Below are 17962 nucleotides of genomic sequence, written 5' to 3' on the forward strand. Positions count from 1 at the left end.
AGGGATCTTGAAACTATCTAATCTAGTGTCCATGTTTTGTAGTTGGGAAAAATAAAGTTTAAAATGAAGTGATTAACCTGAAGTCACACTGACTGGGACTAGAATTTATGGCTTCTAAGTGTCAGAACTGGGACTAGAATTTGTGATTCCTAGTTCTCAGTGTAATACTCCTTCCAATATATATGATAGGATAAAGGATCTTTCTCACCAATAGAAATAATTAGCATATAATTTTCCTATCCTGAATATAGCAGTCTCATTTAGTGTTTATAATCGGAGGAGGCCTTAAAGATTATCTAATCTAGCCCTTTGTTTTATAAAGGAGAAAACCATAGTGCAAAATGTTAAATGACTTGTCCAAAGTTAGCTAGTTAGAAAATCAACATTTAAACTCAGGTCTCCAGATCCCCCAGATCCAGGGCACATTTTGCACCATGCTGAAAGACATTAGTACACCTAAAGTTTGTTTGCTTTTTACATATTTTGATGGCATATGATTATCCAAATGTGGGCAACAGGAAATGTTTATTTATATACAAGTACATGGGAAAGCAATTTCCATTTAGTTTTTTTAAAAAATTGTTACAAATAAAAAGTTTTTAATACATTCATCCTTTGCACACAAAATACATTCTTTTTCTTTTACTCTCAGTATGAATTATTTCTGAATAATAAAAACATAAGCTACAATGAATGGACAGTCATATGGTTTGGCGATTTGACAAACTTTTTTTCAAGAAGTAAAGTCCAAACTTTAAAAGACAGACAATATACAAAATAACTTACATATTTAAAATGCTACTTCATTGAATCCTAGAAGATTGAATGAGTACTGTTATCCAGCATGATTTGTAGTTGTCCTTTAAACAATGCAGAGGACAAGAAATCCTCTATGTGATGGCAACTCAATTTCTACAAGACTGAAACAGTCTTCATGAAATTGATTGATTATCACATCTAAATGACAGGCTCATAGAAAAAGTCTTATGGATATATTGGGGAGTTGGTCTTTATTCAGGGGTCTCCTAATTGATCAGTTAAACTAAGATCATAAGTTGCACTCACCAAATAGGATTGCAAGAGGTTCTGCTTAAACATAAATGATTTGATTTGTTAGACTAACTGTTTTTAAGAGAGATGTGAAAACATACACCCATACAAAAAACTTTTACATAAATGTTCATAGCAGCATTATTATAATCAAAAGGTGGAAACAACCCAAATGTCCATCAAATGATAAATGGACAAATAAAATGTGGCATATACATACAATGAAATATTATTTAACCATGAAAACAATGTACTGATTTATGCTAAACATGGATGAGCTTTGAAAACATTATGTTTAGAGAAGCCAGACACAAAAGGCCACATATTGTTTGACTATATGAAATGTCCAGGATAGGCAAATTCTTAGAGACAGAAAGTAGATTAGTGGTTGCCAGATACTGGGGGAAGGAGGAGGAGGAGTGATTGCAAATGGTATGGGGTTTCTTTTGGAGGTAATGAAAATGTTCTGAAGTTAGGCAGTGGTGATGTTGCACAACTTAGTGAATATGTTTAAAAACATTGAAGTTTACACCTTAATAGGGTAAACTGTGTGGTGCATGAATTATATCTTAATTTTAAAAAGAGATGCAACTTCATTTAAGAATATTTTGTTCAAGTTTGTGTTCCCTCGCCCCTTCCCTTTTTTAATGTTGATTGAATTTTTCATACAATCATCCTTCTACAGAATGTTTTCAGCTAATTGGACTCAGGTCATCAGTGGGTTATGTTTCTAACAGGCTTTTTGTTAAGTAAAAAGATCAATATATGAACACATAAAATATGATGTAGTATACTGTTAATATTTGCATATTAACATTTAAAATCAAGTACTATTCTTACACTGAAGTTGGTTAGATTTTATATACTGCTGTATACAAATAATACTGATATCCTATGCTTAAAACCAATAGCCAAATATCAAGAATCGAGTTCATAAAACTCAGTGATTAACTTGTTTATTAGTTAAAACTATGTGTGTATTAATATTAAAGATCCATGTTTTAATAGAGTGATAGGAAAGGTGGGGGAGATCAAGGATTCTCTAAGTTTTCATAAAGCAGCTTCTCTAAATATTTTAACTAGCTGCTGAGATCTCCAGAATTATATATTTTGCATTTTATTTCATCTCTATACTAAAAGTCATGCATTAAAAGTGTGTACAAGATATATGGGGCACACTTTTTCCCTTCAGATTATCAAAAACCTCTTTTTACTCCTGTATTATCTGAAATTTTGAGCAGAGTTTGTTTCTTCTTTTATCTTTTTTTTTTTTTTTTTTGCTGAAAACAGAAATTTTGTTCACGAGTTAGTTCAAATACATTTATGCAGCTCCCTTATATACTATCAAAGGAGCTCCAACCATCTGGTATGTCTGGAAGACACTTCAGTGAGTAGAAATTAGAAGCCAGCATTTGAAATTTTCTACCACAGGGACATGAAAGCCTAAACCGGCCTTAAAGGGATAAGAGGATTTTACATTTAAAAAAAATAAATCAATTAACATTCATTGTCAAATAGCCTACAAGAAGGTTCCACTAGCGTTCTGCAATTGTATAGAATAAGAGAATATTTGTTGCTAATGATTACATTCCAGAAAGCAATATGTTTAGCAGCTGTTTTTCAAAAGACTTGTCAGGTTTTACTATTGTTATTTAATCCAGGCATAACTGTGTAACCTCAAACAAAAACTGTGCATTATTCAACCAGCTAGTGACAAATTATCTTAACAAACTAGATTATCTTTTGCTTTTCTGTACATGAATTTTTGCTTTTTTAGGCATTTTGTATTCCAATTTTTGTTTTAGAATTTAGTGCACATGTAGAAAGGGGAAGAAACCCTTTTGGATGTTAGTAATTATGTACATCAAATAATGTCATATATGAAATTAAAAGCAGATCACAAAACTGAGATTCATGACTCCGTTTTTACCAAGGGGAGGAAACAAGAACCATACAGCCAGAATAATTCTTCAGAAGCACATTTTGTTATCAATTATATAACTAAAGAATCAAAGTATATATATATATATAACTGAAGAGTTAATCAACAGTAAGACTGTGATCTACATCTGATACCAGTAAGAAGCTAAGAGTAATAAATACCTATCCTGACATTCACTAAGTAAATAATGATTATCATTTTAATGATTATCATTTCAATGATAATCATTATTTTTTTTCTGACTATTATTGTTTTAAATAGGCAAAAGAGCAATAATAAATGGCATACGTGGCTCCTTAAAAAGAAGACAGGGATCAACCCAGTTTTCTTCCCATGAAGAATAGGATCAAGAAGAAAGAGGTTTAAATTGCTCTGTGAGGTATTTCAGTTCTAAGATTAAGCTTCCTGATAATGAGTTTACAACCCTGGAATTGCCTATTGGGAGAGAGAGAGACCACCTTGCCTGAAGTTTGTAAAGAAATGGAGGGTGACAGCAATGCCCAAAGGCAAAAGGATGGATCAGATAAATGACTTCCTTTTAAGGCACCCTTTCAGAAATGGAGTTCTTTTCTTTGAAGCCAGGAAAGTTTCTTTGTTTTGTCTCTTAAGGATCTACACTTGGCATCAGACCATTCAAAGTCTGCTCTTAATTAAGGAGAAAAGGAACTAATATTTGAGTGCTGTTTACCAAGCACTGTACTTTCAACTTATCTAATTTTCACAATAATCCTGACAGGTCTATCTCATAGATGAGAAGATTGATGCTCAAGACATTGTGCTTCGCCTAAAGTCTCAGCTAATTTGTGGCATACTAGGACTCCTCACACCTAAACTAGTGTTTCCCCTTCTATATAACTCCCCACATCACTCTCTCAAGTGTCGAAGTCACCAACCACCAAAGATTCCATCAGGAACTAGAACACAGCGTCTCCAAAAATTCTGCTTTAAATCAATGGAAAAGTAAAATTTTGGCTCATACCTCAAGAAGTCAAAGAAGGGGTGGCTAGCCTTTGTGCTCTGACCTCTTGTCCAAAGGAGTCCAAGAAAGTCTCAATCAAACTCAAATAGATTTGTCACCATATTGATTTAAGACCAATGACTTAAAAAAACAAAAACAAAAAAAGACCAGTGAAGAGCCATCTATCAGCCTTGCAAGGGTGAAAGTTATTTTGCAGGTGGAATAATTTGGGCCATAGGCTTCATTAGCAAAAATTGCTTAGTTACCTCTAATTTTCAAGTCAAAAATACTTGTTTTTGTTGCTTTCCACATAAAGCAATTTGACCTCAGTTCTTTTAAACTTATGTATTCTCAAGAGAATCAAACCAACAAAGGAAATGTCATTGAGACTTCTCTAAAATAGATCTTGGGGACTGCTTTATGTCAGTGACCCACCAGCCCATCTCTCTTGGGAGCTGCAAAACTTCTTGTTGGTCTGTTTGTGAGAACTTTAACAAAAGATTCTGCTCTGTTAAAAAGGCATATCCTAAAATCTTGAAGGAGACACCCATTATTTATTAAACAGAGCAAGGCCTATGTTTGGCAAGTGATAAATGAATAATTTCATGTAACTTCTACTAAAACAATACCTTTTGATTTTAAACTCAAGAACCAATTTGTGATTTCAACAAGACATCAACGAATGGACTGACAAAGCAAGTCCAGCATAGGGCATAATGGAGGGTCAGTCTCTTGGCCTAACAACGTGCAACCAACCTCTTCCCTGAAAGATGAAGGTGGGGTGCACTGTGGCAGAAGAACGAGGGCCCATTAAAAAAATCATTAGCTATGAATTAACAGATATTTAATTGAACATGTTATGAGGGGCAAAGTACTACATACAACATGGGAATTTAGGTTAATAGGTCACCTGCTCCAATCTCCAACCAATGGGATCCTCTCCACATCTTTGCCTCTTGACAGAGGCTATCACCTGAGGCAGCCTGTCCCATAGTGAACCAACTTTTCGAGAATGGTCTCCCTGACATGGAACCCAAATCTGTGTCCCTACAGCCTCATTCAGTGGGCCTCATTCCACCCCTCTGAACCACAGAGCATCTTGCTCTAATGCACTAATTGTATTACCCTCTTTTTCCTAACCTAAGTCTCCCCAAATCCTTCAAGTATTCTTTAAATGTCTTGCATTTAAAATTCCTTCACCAGACTGGTAATGCCTCCATTTGTTTTTAATTTCAAAGTATGGCTCCTGGAAATGATAATAACATTCCAACATCAAGGGACTGAGGAGAGGAGATGATATACCATCTCCCTTACTCTAACGTTGCTATATTAATATGTGTTTTGAAGGGATGATAATTTCTTGATTCAGTATGAAAAAATTGCCAGTGTGAAGAATGTAAAGGAAGGCATCTTTCCTTCCAAACACAAATTGGCTCATGTCACAGAAATAAAATCCAAAAAGAAAGTAAAGAAAACATATCCCTCCCTTATCCCAAAATTAGTGTTTAACCATGCTGGTTAAATGGAACACATTTTGTCTGAAGGATGAGAAGCAAATGTTGTTTCACAGCTTTTAATTCTTTAGTGAAGTCTCAAAAGTATCATAGTATAAACATGTCAGGACCACGGTTGAGAAAAGTAACCAGTTGCAGTTAAAACAACAACAACAACAAAAATTATAGAAAAAAAGTAATGGCAAACCCTAGAAGATCTCTCCCAGAGGCTAACAGAGCAATAATCCCTAAGTACTCGTTACTGTGAAATACAGAGTTCTACAGGATTAAGAAATAAAAAAGACATTAGAGTTTTGCCCTAAATGACAGGTAATAAATCTAAACTTAGGAACATTTCCTCACAGTTCAAAAATTTCGGCCCACCTCGATTAACTTGTTTGCTGAATACCTTTAGTTGCTTGCTTAGTGGAGAAGGCCATTGGTTTGATATGCAAAAAAAAAAAAAGAAAAAAAAAAGAAAGAAAGAAACATTTTTTCTGATTGTGCTAGTTCATTCATGTGGCTTGATTTAAAAGAAGATGTTTCACTTTAGTAGGAAGACCAATTCAAAATCATTTACAACTGCTATTTATTCGGTATGAGTCATGAACTGAAACTTGGTGTGGGATCTGGTAGAATTATGGGCTAGCTTAAAGGGTAATGTGGCAAATCATTGGCCTAATTCTGAGGGAATCACCAGTGTCCTCCCAAAGCATATATTCATGAATGAAAGAAGATAAGAACCCAGTCCTTTGTTAAATCTGGCATCTCTGGCCAAATCTAAACGGCTTAGATAATCCTGATCCAAATATCTTATTTTGGTCAATCATTTCTACCTTCCTTATTAACTGTAAATCAGAACTTGACACATTGTCAAATCAACCCATTTAACTTTCATTTTTAGTTTTCTTGCCACTTTACTCAAGGAGAGATAAAAACGTGAAATGATTAAAAGACCGAGAAAAAGAAAGGTCAGGAAGAGCCCATGACGTAATCTAAGTAATCCACCAAAAAGATCATTGGCCCTGTAAATTCAAAAAATATTAATATAATTCAACAGATTTAATAAATGCATACAAAGGGAGAAAAAGCCTTCTATGGGCAAAGAAGCACAAAATCCTTTGAGGATGCAGTCTACACAAAGCCATAATAAAATATCATTATCAGCAAACTATTATTTCATAGACTTTCCCAAGCCTGACTCTATGACATGAGTATCATGCATTTTCATTGCAAACAAAAATGTTTTGCCATATATTTAATAACTTTATTGAAAGAAGAAAAAGATCACACCAAAAATGGAGGAATACATGAACCCTGGTAGTCCAAGCCAAATTAAACTATGATAAAGCAATTTCTCTTTTTTCATCCACCACTAGATGAGAGTTCATTTTTATGTAAAGAAGGCTTATCTTAGCAAACAGTGCCATGACAATAAGACTGTTAGGCAAACCAATAAATTTAGGTTCTGGCCTGGGTTAAGATGACTGTAATTAGTGTCCTTTCTCAAGTTCTACCTGAAGGAATTTCTGTTTAATCAAAAAAAGCTCCTCCCCCACCCCTCCTTCTTGGCACTTAAATGTTTATTTGACTAATATTTATTGCACCTACAAAATTGTCAGGGATTGTTTTCAAACTTGAGATATATTAGTAGACAAGCATCCGTAAGGCCTAATCTGGAATTCACACAACTAAGGAAAAAAAGAAACAAAGTCCCACATTCTCATGTGTTCCTGCTGGTGGGCTGTGGATGGGTAAGTTATGGAAAGGCTGGGAGGAGCAACAAGGAAGAAAGAGGCCAACATCAGAGCTTTTTAGTCCCCTTCTGAGTCTAGCCAAGGGTATATAGAGAAGGCTAAACCCTAGGGAATAATACAAGTGTGACCCTAAAAGGTGTTATTTTGCAACTAAATCAGTCCAATCTAACACAGCCATTTCCTCTAAGTTCACAAAGCAACTTTATTTTCAACACACTTGCTACTGTGAGACAAAGTTGGGTCATCATGTGCTGGGGACACTGGATTTTTGCCCTAAATGACAGGTAATAAATCTAAACGTAGGAACATTTCCTTACAGTTTAAAAAACGTTCTTCTGCCCTCCTTGATTAACTTGTTTTCTGAATACCTTTAGTTGCTGGCTTAGTGGCGAGGATTTATTTTGGTTTTTATTAAAATGACTTTTCTTTCCTGCAGAGACAGATTCTAAAAGAAAAACAAGTCAAACTTCTGGGATCCCTTTGTCTTTCCCATAGGATCAGGAAAAACACAGTGAGGCCAATCAAAAGTATCAGTCCCTTAAAAAATATGCATAATCTCATGTGCAAGAGACTGGTCAATCTGGAATCTACTAGAGAAATGCCAGAAATGCTTTATCCACATTGTGTCTTTACATGACTCAATTCTTTACAATTAAATAGCTTTCAAACATCAACATATCAGGACTGAGATTGTCACCATCTACAGCAACAGTGGAATTAAACATCATATCCTTATTCCATTACTCTTCCCTCAGTTATGCTAAGCAGCAAGCTACAGAAACATCTACAGCATCAACAGCATACAGGTTTAATTATTTTCCCAATTTGCATTTATATCAGTGAACAAATTGGAAGCTATCAAAGTATGGCACTGAAGAAACAGAAACACATATTCAGCAGCACATCTCCCATTTTGAGTCCTGTTTTTAAATTGGCTAAGTAAAGGCATATACACCTCCATTTGAATTGGAGATTTACAGTAACACATGCATATAAGGATGGGAGGGAAGGAGGGAGGGAGGAAAGAAGAAAAGGAGAGACCAGAAAAACAGAGAGGAAAGGAGAAAGAAAAAAGAAAGAACGTATGGTTAAGCGTCTGAAGGTAACATTGTTACAAGAAGGAGGGGATAAATGACAGTTCAATCTGCTTCCACAAGCAGAAATTTTCTAAGGTTATCACAGAAGATACAAAAACGGGTTGTGAGACTTTTCATCTGTTGCTATTCTCACTTATCATATTAAAAAACCTACAAAATCCTAAGCCTTGGTCTGTCCAAGATGCAGAGTACCAGGAAGTAAAAGACGTGACCTACTATCGAGGACTGTGCTCTGCTTGGAGCCCTGCACTACAGTCCATTCATCCACAGTATTTTGGTCATATCTGATCTGTTTCCTCATACTACTCAAAATGTCTTAGAGCTAAGTTTTTATATTAGAATATCATCAACCATTTATTTATTTATTTTTTTCATTTTGCAAACTTTTTCATTTACATAAAGGGCCGGAGACACAAGAGAAGAAAGTGGTAGAGATTCAGAGAAGAACATAAAAGGAAAACTATTCTCTTTTCCCAAAAATCCACCTTTAAAAAGGTAGTAATGAGACTTTGAGAAAGAGTGCTGATTCATGGACTTCCCCCATTTTTTAAATTTCTTTATAATACATTTAAGGACATCAGCGTACTAAAACGTTTGGTCTGTGAAATAGTGGAATCATTAGCACCAAAAGGAGTCATGGAGTTTGTATATATTATTAAAACAATGATTGTTACTGTTGGTCATGGGTAAAGGTTTCATTTCATTTTTACATCCCAAAGTTCTTGAAAGTGCCTGCGGACAAGAGAAATAACACTTTTCAAAATCTCCATGGGGTCGTCAATACGCACCACAGAGACTGTACTTGGCCTTCCCAGTTTTGGTTTATCTGGTAGACAAGAAAACCAGGGCCCCAAGATGATTACCACTGAAGCCCTAAAGAACAGCTCCCACATGCACCCACTGATGTGCAGGAGGGATCCCTACAGTACATTTCCCCCTGGACTCTGTTCAGGAATGCGCTTTTACTTGCTTTTTAAAAAAACAAAAGCAACATGCTCTGCAGATCATGGAGTGCCTAGTGCAATTTTCTCCTTGCTCCAACTCCAGACTGCAAAAGGGTGAAACCATTATATGTTCTGCTAATGCTGGCCTGTGGTTGAGGCCCTTGGCCTGCCATGCTTTGTAAGCTCAGGAGCCCACAGGAGTCAGAAGGTCCGAGAGCGGGAGCCACAGTCATCGCCAGATCTCCCCAGCATCTCATGGCCCATCAGGGCAGTTGCTGATTCCTTTTGCTTCTCCGTGCCTCAGCCTTTAGTTGAAATTACAACAAGTCAAATAGCTGATGCTTTTCCCTTCTCCAGGTAAGGGTGAGGATACATTGTTCACAAGTGTGTTCTGTCTGGCTTCACTGATGAGTCGGCATGCTAAGTCAAGGAAGAGTTTCTCCACATTATCAGATTCCTTAGCTGAGGTCTCCAGATAATACATGTCCTGAGCTTCTGAGAATTCTTCAGCTCGCTGCTGGGAAACCTCTCTCCTTTCAGCCAGGTCAATCTTGTTGCCTATAACAGTAGTAAAATCAAATAAAGAATCAGCATTTGACTTTTTGCAGGCTGAGAAGCATCAAAATTCAACTCCAGATCTGAAGTCAAACCAGACAGATGGGCGAGTAAAGCAAAACAAATGTGACTGTGATTACTGAAATGTTTACTTTAAAATATGAGTGCCAGCTAGGTACAGTGGCTCATACCTGTAATCCCAGCACTTTGGGAGGCCAAGGTGGGTGGATCACAAGGTCAGGAGTTTAAGACCAGCCTGGCCAATATGGTGAAACCCTGTCTCTACTAAAAATACAAAAATTAGCCGGGTGTGGTGACACGTGCCTGTAGTCCCAGCTACTTGGGAGGCTGAGGCAGAAGAATCACTTGAACCCCGGAGGTGGAGGTTTCAGTGAGTCGAGATCACACCACTGCACTCCAGCTTTGGTGACAGAGTGAGACTCCATCTCAAAAAAAAAAAAAAAAAAGACTGCCATTCATAATGGCAAGAACTAGAGACAACCCAAATGTCCATCAGTAGGGCACTGACTGAAATAAACTATGGTACATCCACACAATGGAGTATTTGCTGCTGTAAAAATCAATTAGGAGTATTTCTATATGCTGCCAAGTAATGGAAACATTGGGATACGCTGTTAAGAAAAAAAAAAGCAAAGCAGAAAAAAAAAGGTATATACAATATGCAACTGTCTATCCAAGAAAAAGGGAAGGATATGAATACATATATTACACACGTATTTTAGTTCTTTATTTTTTAATAGAAGAATAAACCAAAATCTTAATTTAAAAGAAAATGGGTACTTATGAAAAGAACAGGGTTGAGGTGAAAGGAATAGAAACCCGATCTCTCTGAATATACTTTGTTTTGTAGATTTTACTTTAGGAACTTAAAAATGCTTTATATAATTATACAATTAATTTCAAAATTAAATTTAAAAAACAATCCCTAAAAACTGAAAGCAAAATTAAGCAAATGAACATGTTCATCATGTGTGGAATAACCACACAGAGTATAACCCTTTTTTTCTTTTAACTGAGACAAAGTCTGGCTCTACTGCCCAGGCTGGAGCGCAGTGACGCGATCTTGATTTGCTGCAACCTCCGTCCCCTGGGCTCCAGCCATCCCCTCTCACCTCAGCCTCCCCAGTAGCTGGGACTACAGGCATGCACTACCATGACCAGCTAATTTTTTTTTTTTTTTTTTTTTTTTTGCAGAGACAGGGTTTCGCCACGTCCAGGCTGGTCTTGAACTTGTGAGCTTAAGCGATCCACCTGCCTCGGCCTCTGTAGTGCTGGGATTATAGATGATTGAGCCACTGAGCTGGGCCAACAGAGTAAGTATTTCAAAGTGTTTAAAATACAGTAATTCCATGCAACCCCAGTGGTATATAGCCTAAGGACAAAAATAATTGAAGAAACAATCTTGAACTGTTTCAGTAATCATTCTTGGTGGTGGTGCTGTTGGTATTATTATTCTGAGGTTGCTATCTGTGTATTATGGGATAAAGCAAATTAGTAGTTATGCTGGTATCTTTGGGAACTGGGACTTTTGGCATAGGAAAAATGAAATACAAACATAAGATTAATGAGGTTAAGTAAAATTTCTGCAGTCCTGAATTATAAATAGAAGTATCAGTATGAATAATTCATGATGTATTTTATCTTTAAAAAGTTTTCTACCTACCTCAAATTCTCCAGGAAACCTGACAAAGGTGTATCAATTGTATTATCTGGCAACACCACTTATGGTAAAAATGACCCCTCATTGATAAATTACTTCTGGCCTAGGAATTCTATCTATGAATTATAAATACCTAATGGAAAGCCATAGCTTTGAGCTTCCCTGAATGTGGTGACTTCACTTGAAGAGACCCTGAAAGTTACGATTGTGGAGTTTTTATGATAGATTTAGGCTCCTATGGGGTATTGAAGCTGCTAGGCCAAGGCAGATCCTCCATTTCTTTGGCATGAACCTTGCTCCCTCACACTAGAATTGTCTGGGGTGTGGGGACTGGGTAGGAGGTCCTGGAAAGTTACGTGGACTGCTACTAGGATTACTTCCACTGAAGAGAGATGCTGGATGCTGATCTGCTGTTAAGCTGTGTTTCCTGACATGTGTCCTTCTATGTGAACACGATGCCATGCATGGTCTACGGTAGTCTTGTGAGTCGGAACGCTAGCAGAACCTAATAGGAAAACCCTCCTGAGGATACTACAGAATCCACCACACACATGCACACATACACACAAGCTCTGTCCGCTGAAAGGCCTAAAAACAATGGCCAAACAGGAGGGCTCCTAACACCTAGGTTGTGGCCTCTAAATACGACTCCCTATTGAAAATAAAGCACTTCTTGAACAAATGGCTAATTCCGGGTCTGGGGCAGGAAATGCACAAGATGTGGCTGGAACACTTGTTGTACCAGAAAGCAAAAAGATTATCCAACATTCCTGGGGTCATATCAAAAGGACTCAGGAGCCCATTTGAAGAAGCTCCCACTGGTAAAGTTGGAATAATGGGAGCATCAGTAATAATAATTGCTAGGGACTGAAATACATCAACTTTAGTTAGTTAGTTAGTTTTTGAGACAGAGTCTCACTCTGTCACCCAGGCTGGAGTGCAGTGGTGCAATCTCGGCTCACTGTAACCTCTGCCTCCCAGGTTCAAGAGATTCTCCTGCCTCAGTCTCCCGCTGGGATTACAGGCACACGCCACCATGCTTGGCTAATATTTTGTATATTTTAGTAGAGATGGGGTTTCACCATGTTGCCCAGGCTGGTTTCAAACTCTTGACCTCAAGTGATCCACCTGCCTCGGCCTCTCAAAGTGCTGGGATTACAGGTGTGAGCCATCGTGCCCAGCCCATCAAATCTATTTAAATCTATAAATTTATAATAATATTAAAAATATAAACAGATGTCAATAGTTGCTTTTAGAAGATACTGGAGAACCAGCTCATTACCTTGAAAAGTGGTGAATAAAAAAGAATCAAGCATTCTTCTTGCCTGTCCTATGAGAACTACCCCTCAGAGTATGATATATGTAGTGTTTTGTCTAAAAAGAAAACCAAAAAAACCCTGACTGTCATCAGGCCTCTAGACTTACCTACAAATCTGCAAGAAATACAGGTGATGGAGGTGATATCAAATGATACCTCAGGGGCTATAAAACAAAATTTAGACTTGTAAAGCCTATAGGACAAACAAATGCATTAGCAATAAATTCTAATAGAGAAAAAAAAAATGGGAGTGGAAACTTCAGAAAAAAGAATGAAAAGATGTAGCTGTCAATCACAATGTATGGACCTTAGATGGCGTTCTTTTTTGTTTTTTTTGAGACAGAGTCTGGTTCTGTCACCCAGGCTGAATGCAGTGGTGTGATCATAGCTCACTGCAGCCTTCAACTTCTGGGCTCAGGTGATCCTCCTGCTTCAGCTTCCTGAGTAGTTGGGACCACAGGTACATGCCATCATGCTTGGCCAATCTCGCTATATTGCCCAGGCTGGTCAGAACTGCTGGGCTCAAGCAGTCCTCCTGCCTCAGCTTCCCAAAACAGGTGTGAGCCACAGTGCCCGGCTTCTGGATCTTATTTGGATCTTAATTTGAACAAACAAAAAAAATAATTCATGAGTTCATCAGGGAAATTTGAACTCTGTCTAAGTTTTTAAGGCTACTAAAGAATTGTTAACATATTTTAGGTGTAAAAATGCCACTAAGGTTAGGTTTTCTTTTAAAAAATCTATTAGAGATATACACAGATATTGAAACATGAATTAATACAACAGCTGAGATTTGCTTCAAAATAATCTGAGGGAGAAGGTGGACGCATTGCTAGGGAAGAGAAAATAAGATTGGTCATGAGTTAGTAACTGTGAAAGCTGGGAGATGTGTAGAAGGGGATTCGCTATACTGTTTCTCTACTTTTGCTTATGTTTGAAATTTTCCATAGTAAAATTGTTTTTTAAGCCAATTCTTCTTTCATATTGTACTAATTATCTCCCCTCAAATTTTTGTTTAACTTCCTTGGATAAAATCCCAAGTAGTAATGCTTTGACTCAAGTTCCTGAAGGTTTCTGTAAAACAGAAGGTACAAATGTAGACCTCTCAAATGCTTTATGGCAAAGGTTCAACATTGTCCAAAAGGGTTTTACAGGGAGCACTAGCTCATAGAAACACAGATGCTTCACCCAGCAGCTTGAAGGAAGAGTCTAGCAATTTGTTACAACATAACATATTACAGCTGGACAACTACAGGACTTGGAGTTGATCTTACATGCTGTGTGACCTTGGGAAAAGAGCTTCACCTCTTTGAGTCGTGGTTTCCTGATCTGTAAATCAGGGATCATGATACATAAAATTCCTCGTATCATACCTGGCACACATATACCAATTATAACACTATTCTAAAGTGTTTACTGAGCTTATTATTAACCATAATTTGTAACTTAACAATGCTTCTAAGGCTCTCTACTCAAATTTCCCAAATTCAGGTATTGCTAGACTATATAGGAACGTTCCTTTCTAGGAAGAAAATATGTTAATGATCAAATGGTTACTGACACTTTTCCACTACAGACAGAGAAGTTTTTAATGACCTGGTCCATTTCAATGCATGTATCAGTCATGATAGAAAATCAAGGGTTGTTTTATGCTTTCCCCGACACTAAATAGAGGTTTTATTCTCCTACAAAATGAAACAAACTATAGCATTGCCCTTAGCAGATTCTTTCTGAAACGTAGAGTTTCTCAAATCAGGCTAAATGTTAGGAAGGGAAAAAAATTAACCAAAATCCATTTTAAAGGCAATAAACAATTGCTTCAATAATGAATTCCTAATCAACTTAAAAGATACACTTTTCTTCTAGAACAGCCATTGCTTTCATCTTGTAATTAGACTTTTAAAATTTTTAGCAGCTCACATAACTTTCATGGCCATCTAACTTCTTCCCTAGAGCCTGCATTGATAGAAAATGTTTTCTACTTTATTTTTCTAAACCGTCACCATGGGATAGCACCTATTTCATTTTCTCTTCAATTGCAGAAGAACTAAAGGTTGACTGCATGAATTATTAGCTATAGACTATATTCTTGGAAGGTAGCAATGTATGAGCTTTATGTGATTATAAATCCTCTAATGCCCACAAATCAATTTCCCTCCTGGTTAGCCCTTACTTACCCACTAACACAGTGATGACTTTGTTGCTGGCATATTGTTCTATCTCCCGCAGCCACTCAGGAAGGCAACGGAAGGATTCCTCACAGGTAATGTCATAGGTGAGGATCAAGGCATTGGCGCTTCGGTAATAACTCTGGGTAATGGACCGAAATCTCTCTTGACCTGCTGTGTCCCAGATCTGTAGCTGTAAAGGCATAACAGAAGAATCAGGTGGAGAAGGATCAGGTTGGAGAGAAAAAAAAAAAAAAAGCTTTGCCTTGCTTTAGTTTGGAAATGTGAACATCTTTAATGGTTTAATGTGTTTAATGGGAACACAAATAATTTAATGGTTACTTTCTGCCCTAAAGAAAAAAAAAAGCACTGAAAATTTAAAAAAAAAATTGTTGGATGTATTTCTGGTTAGGAAGAGGGGCTTATTTTGTTTTCTGTGTTTTTTTTTTTTCTTTGTTAAGAGTTTCCTTTTCATTCTTAAAAAATACATAAAGAAAATTCGTCAAGCATTTATTACGTGCCAAGCTCTATTCTAAGCATTTTACTTGTAGCAACTCACTTATTCCTCACAATAACCCTATGAGGTGGATACTATTACAATACCCATTTCTTGCATGAAGAATCTGAGGCACAGTGAGATTAATTAACTTGTTCAGCATCTCATAGCCAGTATGTCCCAGAACCAATTCAACCAGGCATTGTGGTCCCAGAGCCCACTTTCTTAATCACAATGCCATATTACAAAAGGCATGATACACGGCAAGCTGTTATCCTGTGACTGCTGTCAATTAATCAGCAACTGGAGGGACAGCCAACCTCACCACTTTTCCAGTTCAAAATTCAAATGAATGTATTAAGGTATTATCTTTGTTAAAGAAAACAAGAACCATGCCATGGCAGACAACAATACAATTTCCCTTCAGGTCTCTTAAGCTCTATGACCTTGGTCAAGTCACTTAATCTCATTGGGCTTTGAGTATTTCTTTACAAAAAGTGGTTAATAACACAGTCTGCTGAAGGTTCACTTTTTCTGCAGTTATCAACCAGTTCTAAGTCCTAATAACTAATAATTCTAATAACAAAGAAGACAATACTTCTCAATTTCCCTGAATTTCCCTGCACAGAGTAGACAACTACTGAAAACGAACTATTCTCCAGAGTATAAATCACAAGGCCTTGAGAAATAAGAACATCAATGAAAATACTGATCTTTCCTTCTAATTGCACAAATTTTGCAGGTCACAGGTGTATTCATGTCCAGTAAATAAGACCGCTTCCTCAGGAAGGCTTTCCGGAACCTTCAGATTAGGTTAGGTTCCCACTAAACCCCTCCTCCACCCCACACAGTCTCTCTTGCGATACATCCTGCCATTCTCCCTCATGGCACCTGACATGCCTGAATCACTTATTTTTAATAATTTGTTTAATAGCCATCTTTCCCACTAAACTGAAATCTTCATGAGGGAGATGTCAGGGTCCATTTAGAGCAAATAGAGCACTTGGCAAACAGGAGGTGCTCAAATATTTACTGATGGTCTCATTTAATCTTTACAACAACCCAGTGAGGTAGGCAAGTGTATACCTCTGCATATTAATGGAAACTGTCCCCTAACTAACTGGTTACCCACGAAGCTAGGACTCAGCATCCAGGCCTTCTGTTTCCAGTTGAGGACTCATTTCATGCTCCCATGCTGCTGTTGCCACCAAAAACTAACTAAAATGTGCATCTGTATCTAAAGAGGATAAATCCACTGGTGTCACTCTCTGCTCATACCAGCTTAGCTAAAGAGACTGCTGAGTGACCCGTAGTCCCTGCCATGAATCAGCACCACACAAAGGCTCTCCTTTGATCTGCAGTTGCAGCTGCTCTTCGATCATACACATGAAAGCCTGTGTATGCTGAAGGCCACTGTACAGATGTTATGGTTTTTGCTGGGACAAAGGCTATTTCTCTTCTCTGCCTCAAACCTAGGGACACGGTTCCTCTCTGCCAGGAGGTGTCTTAGAATAACGGGTTATTGTTTTAAAGCTGCACTGAGTGCAGCTTTAAAACACTTGTGATTGCGATTTAGGTACTGTTCAGCATTAGAAATCAGTGTGTTCTCACATCTTGAGAACAGCTTCGAGGGTTAAAGCCACTGAAATATTTTCTAGAACAGCAATTGTGTGAGCATGCCAAGATATGTTACCTTCTCATAGGGGGCTGCCTGTTTCTAGCTGAGAGTTGATTATTGAGAATATTCATATTCTACTGCCTTTGTCACTCAACTTGGTTTCACCATTCTCTGTAATTCATTTGCGCCTTTCAGCATCTATAGGACATTAACATATGCAAGGCACTGTGCTAGGCACATGGAGTATACAAAGATGAGTAAAACACAGGGAGGATATAAAGATGAATAAAATCATCCCTGATTTCAAACAGCTCGCAGTCTATAGGAAGGACACACACAGTTAATTAACTATAGTAGAATACAAGATGTTCTATCAAAAAGGAAGAGAGAGTCTCCTGCTGTTAGTCTCATGCCTGTCAATATGTTTTCAATACTGCAGCCACGGGCTTTCTAACCACTCTCACCTGCAGCATGTGGCTACATTGTTTGTCTACTCTCTTCTTTGCAGCACTACTTAACCTCCATTGCTTCACCATCACAATAATGTATTGCAATCATTGGTTTACTACTCTACTACTGAGTTCTTTGAGAGCGAAGGCTGTCTTCTATTTGACCTTACAGCCCCAGTACCTTCCTAACACAGTACATAGTATGTGGTAGAAACATTTGAATGATGGCTAACTGAAGGAACAAAGGATTGTGGAATCACAAGGGAGGAATTGGTCAATTCTACTTAACAGATTAGTAGGGTATTAAAGAAGATTTCACAGATGGAGCTAGATGACAGTAAGTTACTAAGGGGTAGTGATGCTTTACCACCACAGTGCTTGGCACAAAACATTTACTACAACACAGGATGGAGGAATGAATGGATGGACAGATGGT

The 17962-nt window shown here is 37.5% G+C and overlaps 1 protein-coding gene across 2 annotated transcripts in view; it reads right to left on the reverse strand.

The window, feature by feature from the left end:
• Positions 1-508: 508 nt before the first annotated feature.
• Positions 509-17962, reverse strand: part of RAB30 (RAB30, member RAS oncogene family) — a 93103-nt gene continuing 75649 nt past the window's right edge. Inside the window, exons 4-6 of one of the 2 annotated variants that reach the window (XM_031933927.1) lie at positions 14973-15156; positions 12903-12959; positions 509-9799 (exon numbers count right to left, since the gene is read on the reverse strand). In XM_031933927.1, coding sequence (XP_031789787.1) covers positions 9549-9799; positions 12903-12959; positions 14973-15156 — 492 coding nt within the window. In that variant the 3' untranslated portion in view covers positions 509-9548. The remainder of the gene's footprint in view (positions 9800-12902; positions 12960-14972; positions 15157-17962) is intronic. The other variant, XM_023209304.1, reaches the window with a different exon arrangement.

This window comes from Piliocolobus tephrosceles, chromosome 13, assembly GCF_002776525.5.
Source record: "Piliocolobus tephrosceles isolate RC106 chromosome 13, ASM277652v3, whole genome shotgun sequence".
NCBI classification, from domain to species: domain Eukaryota; kingdom Metazoa; phylum Chordata; class Mammalia; order Primates; family Cercopithecidae; genus Piliocolobus; species Piliocolobus tephrosceles.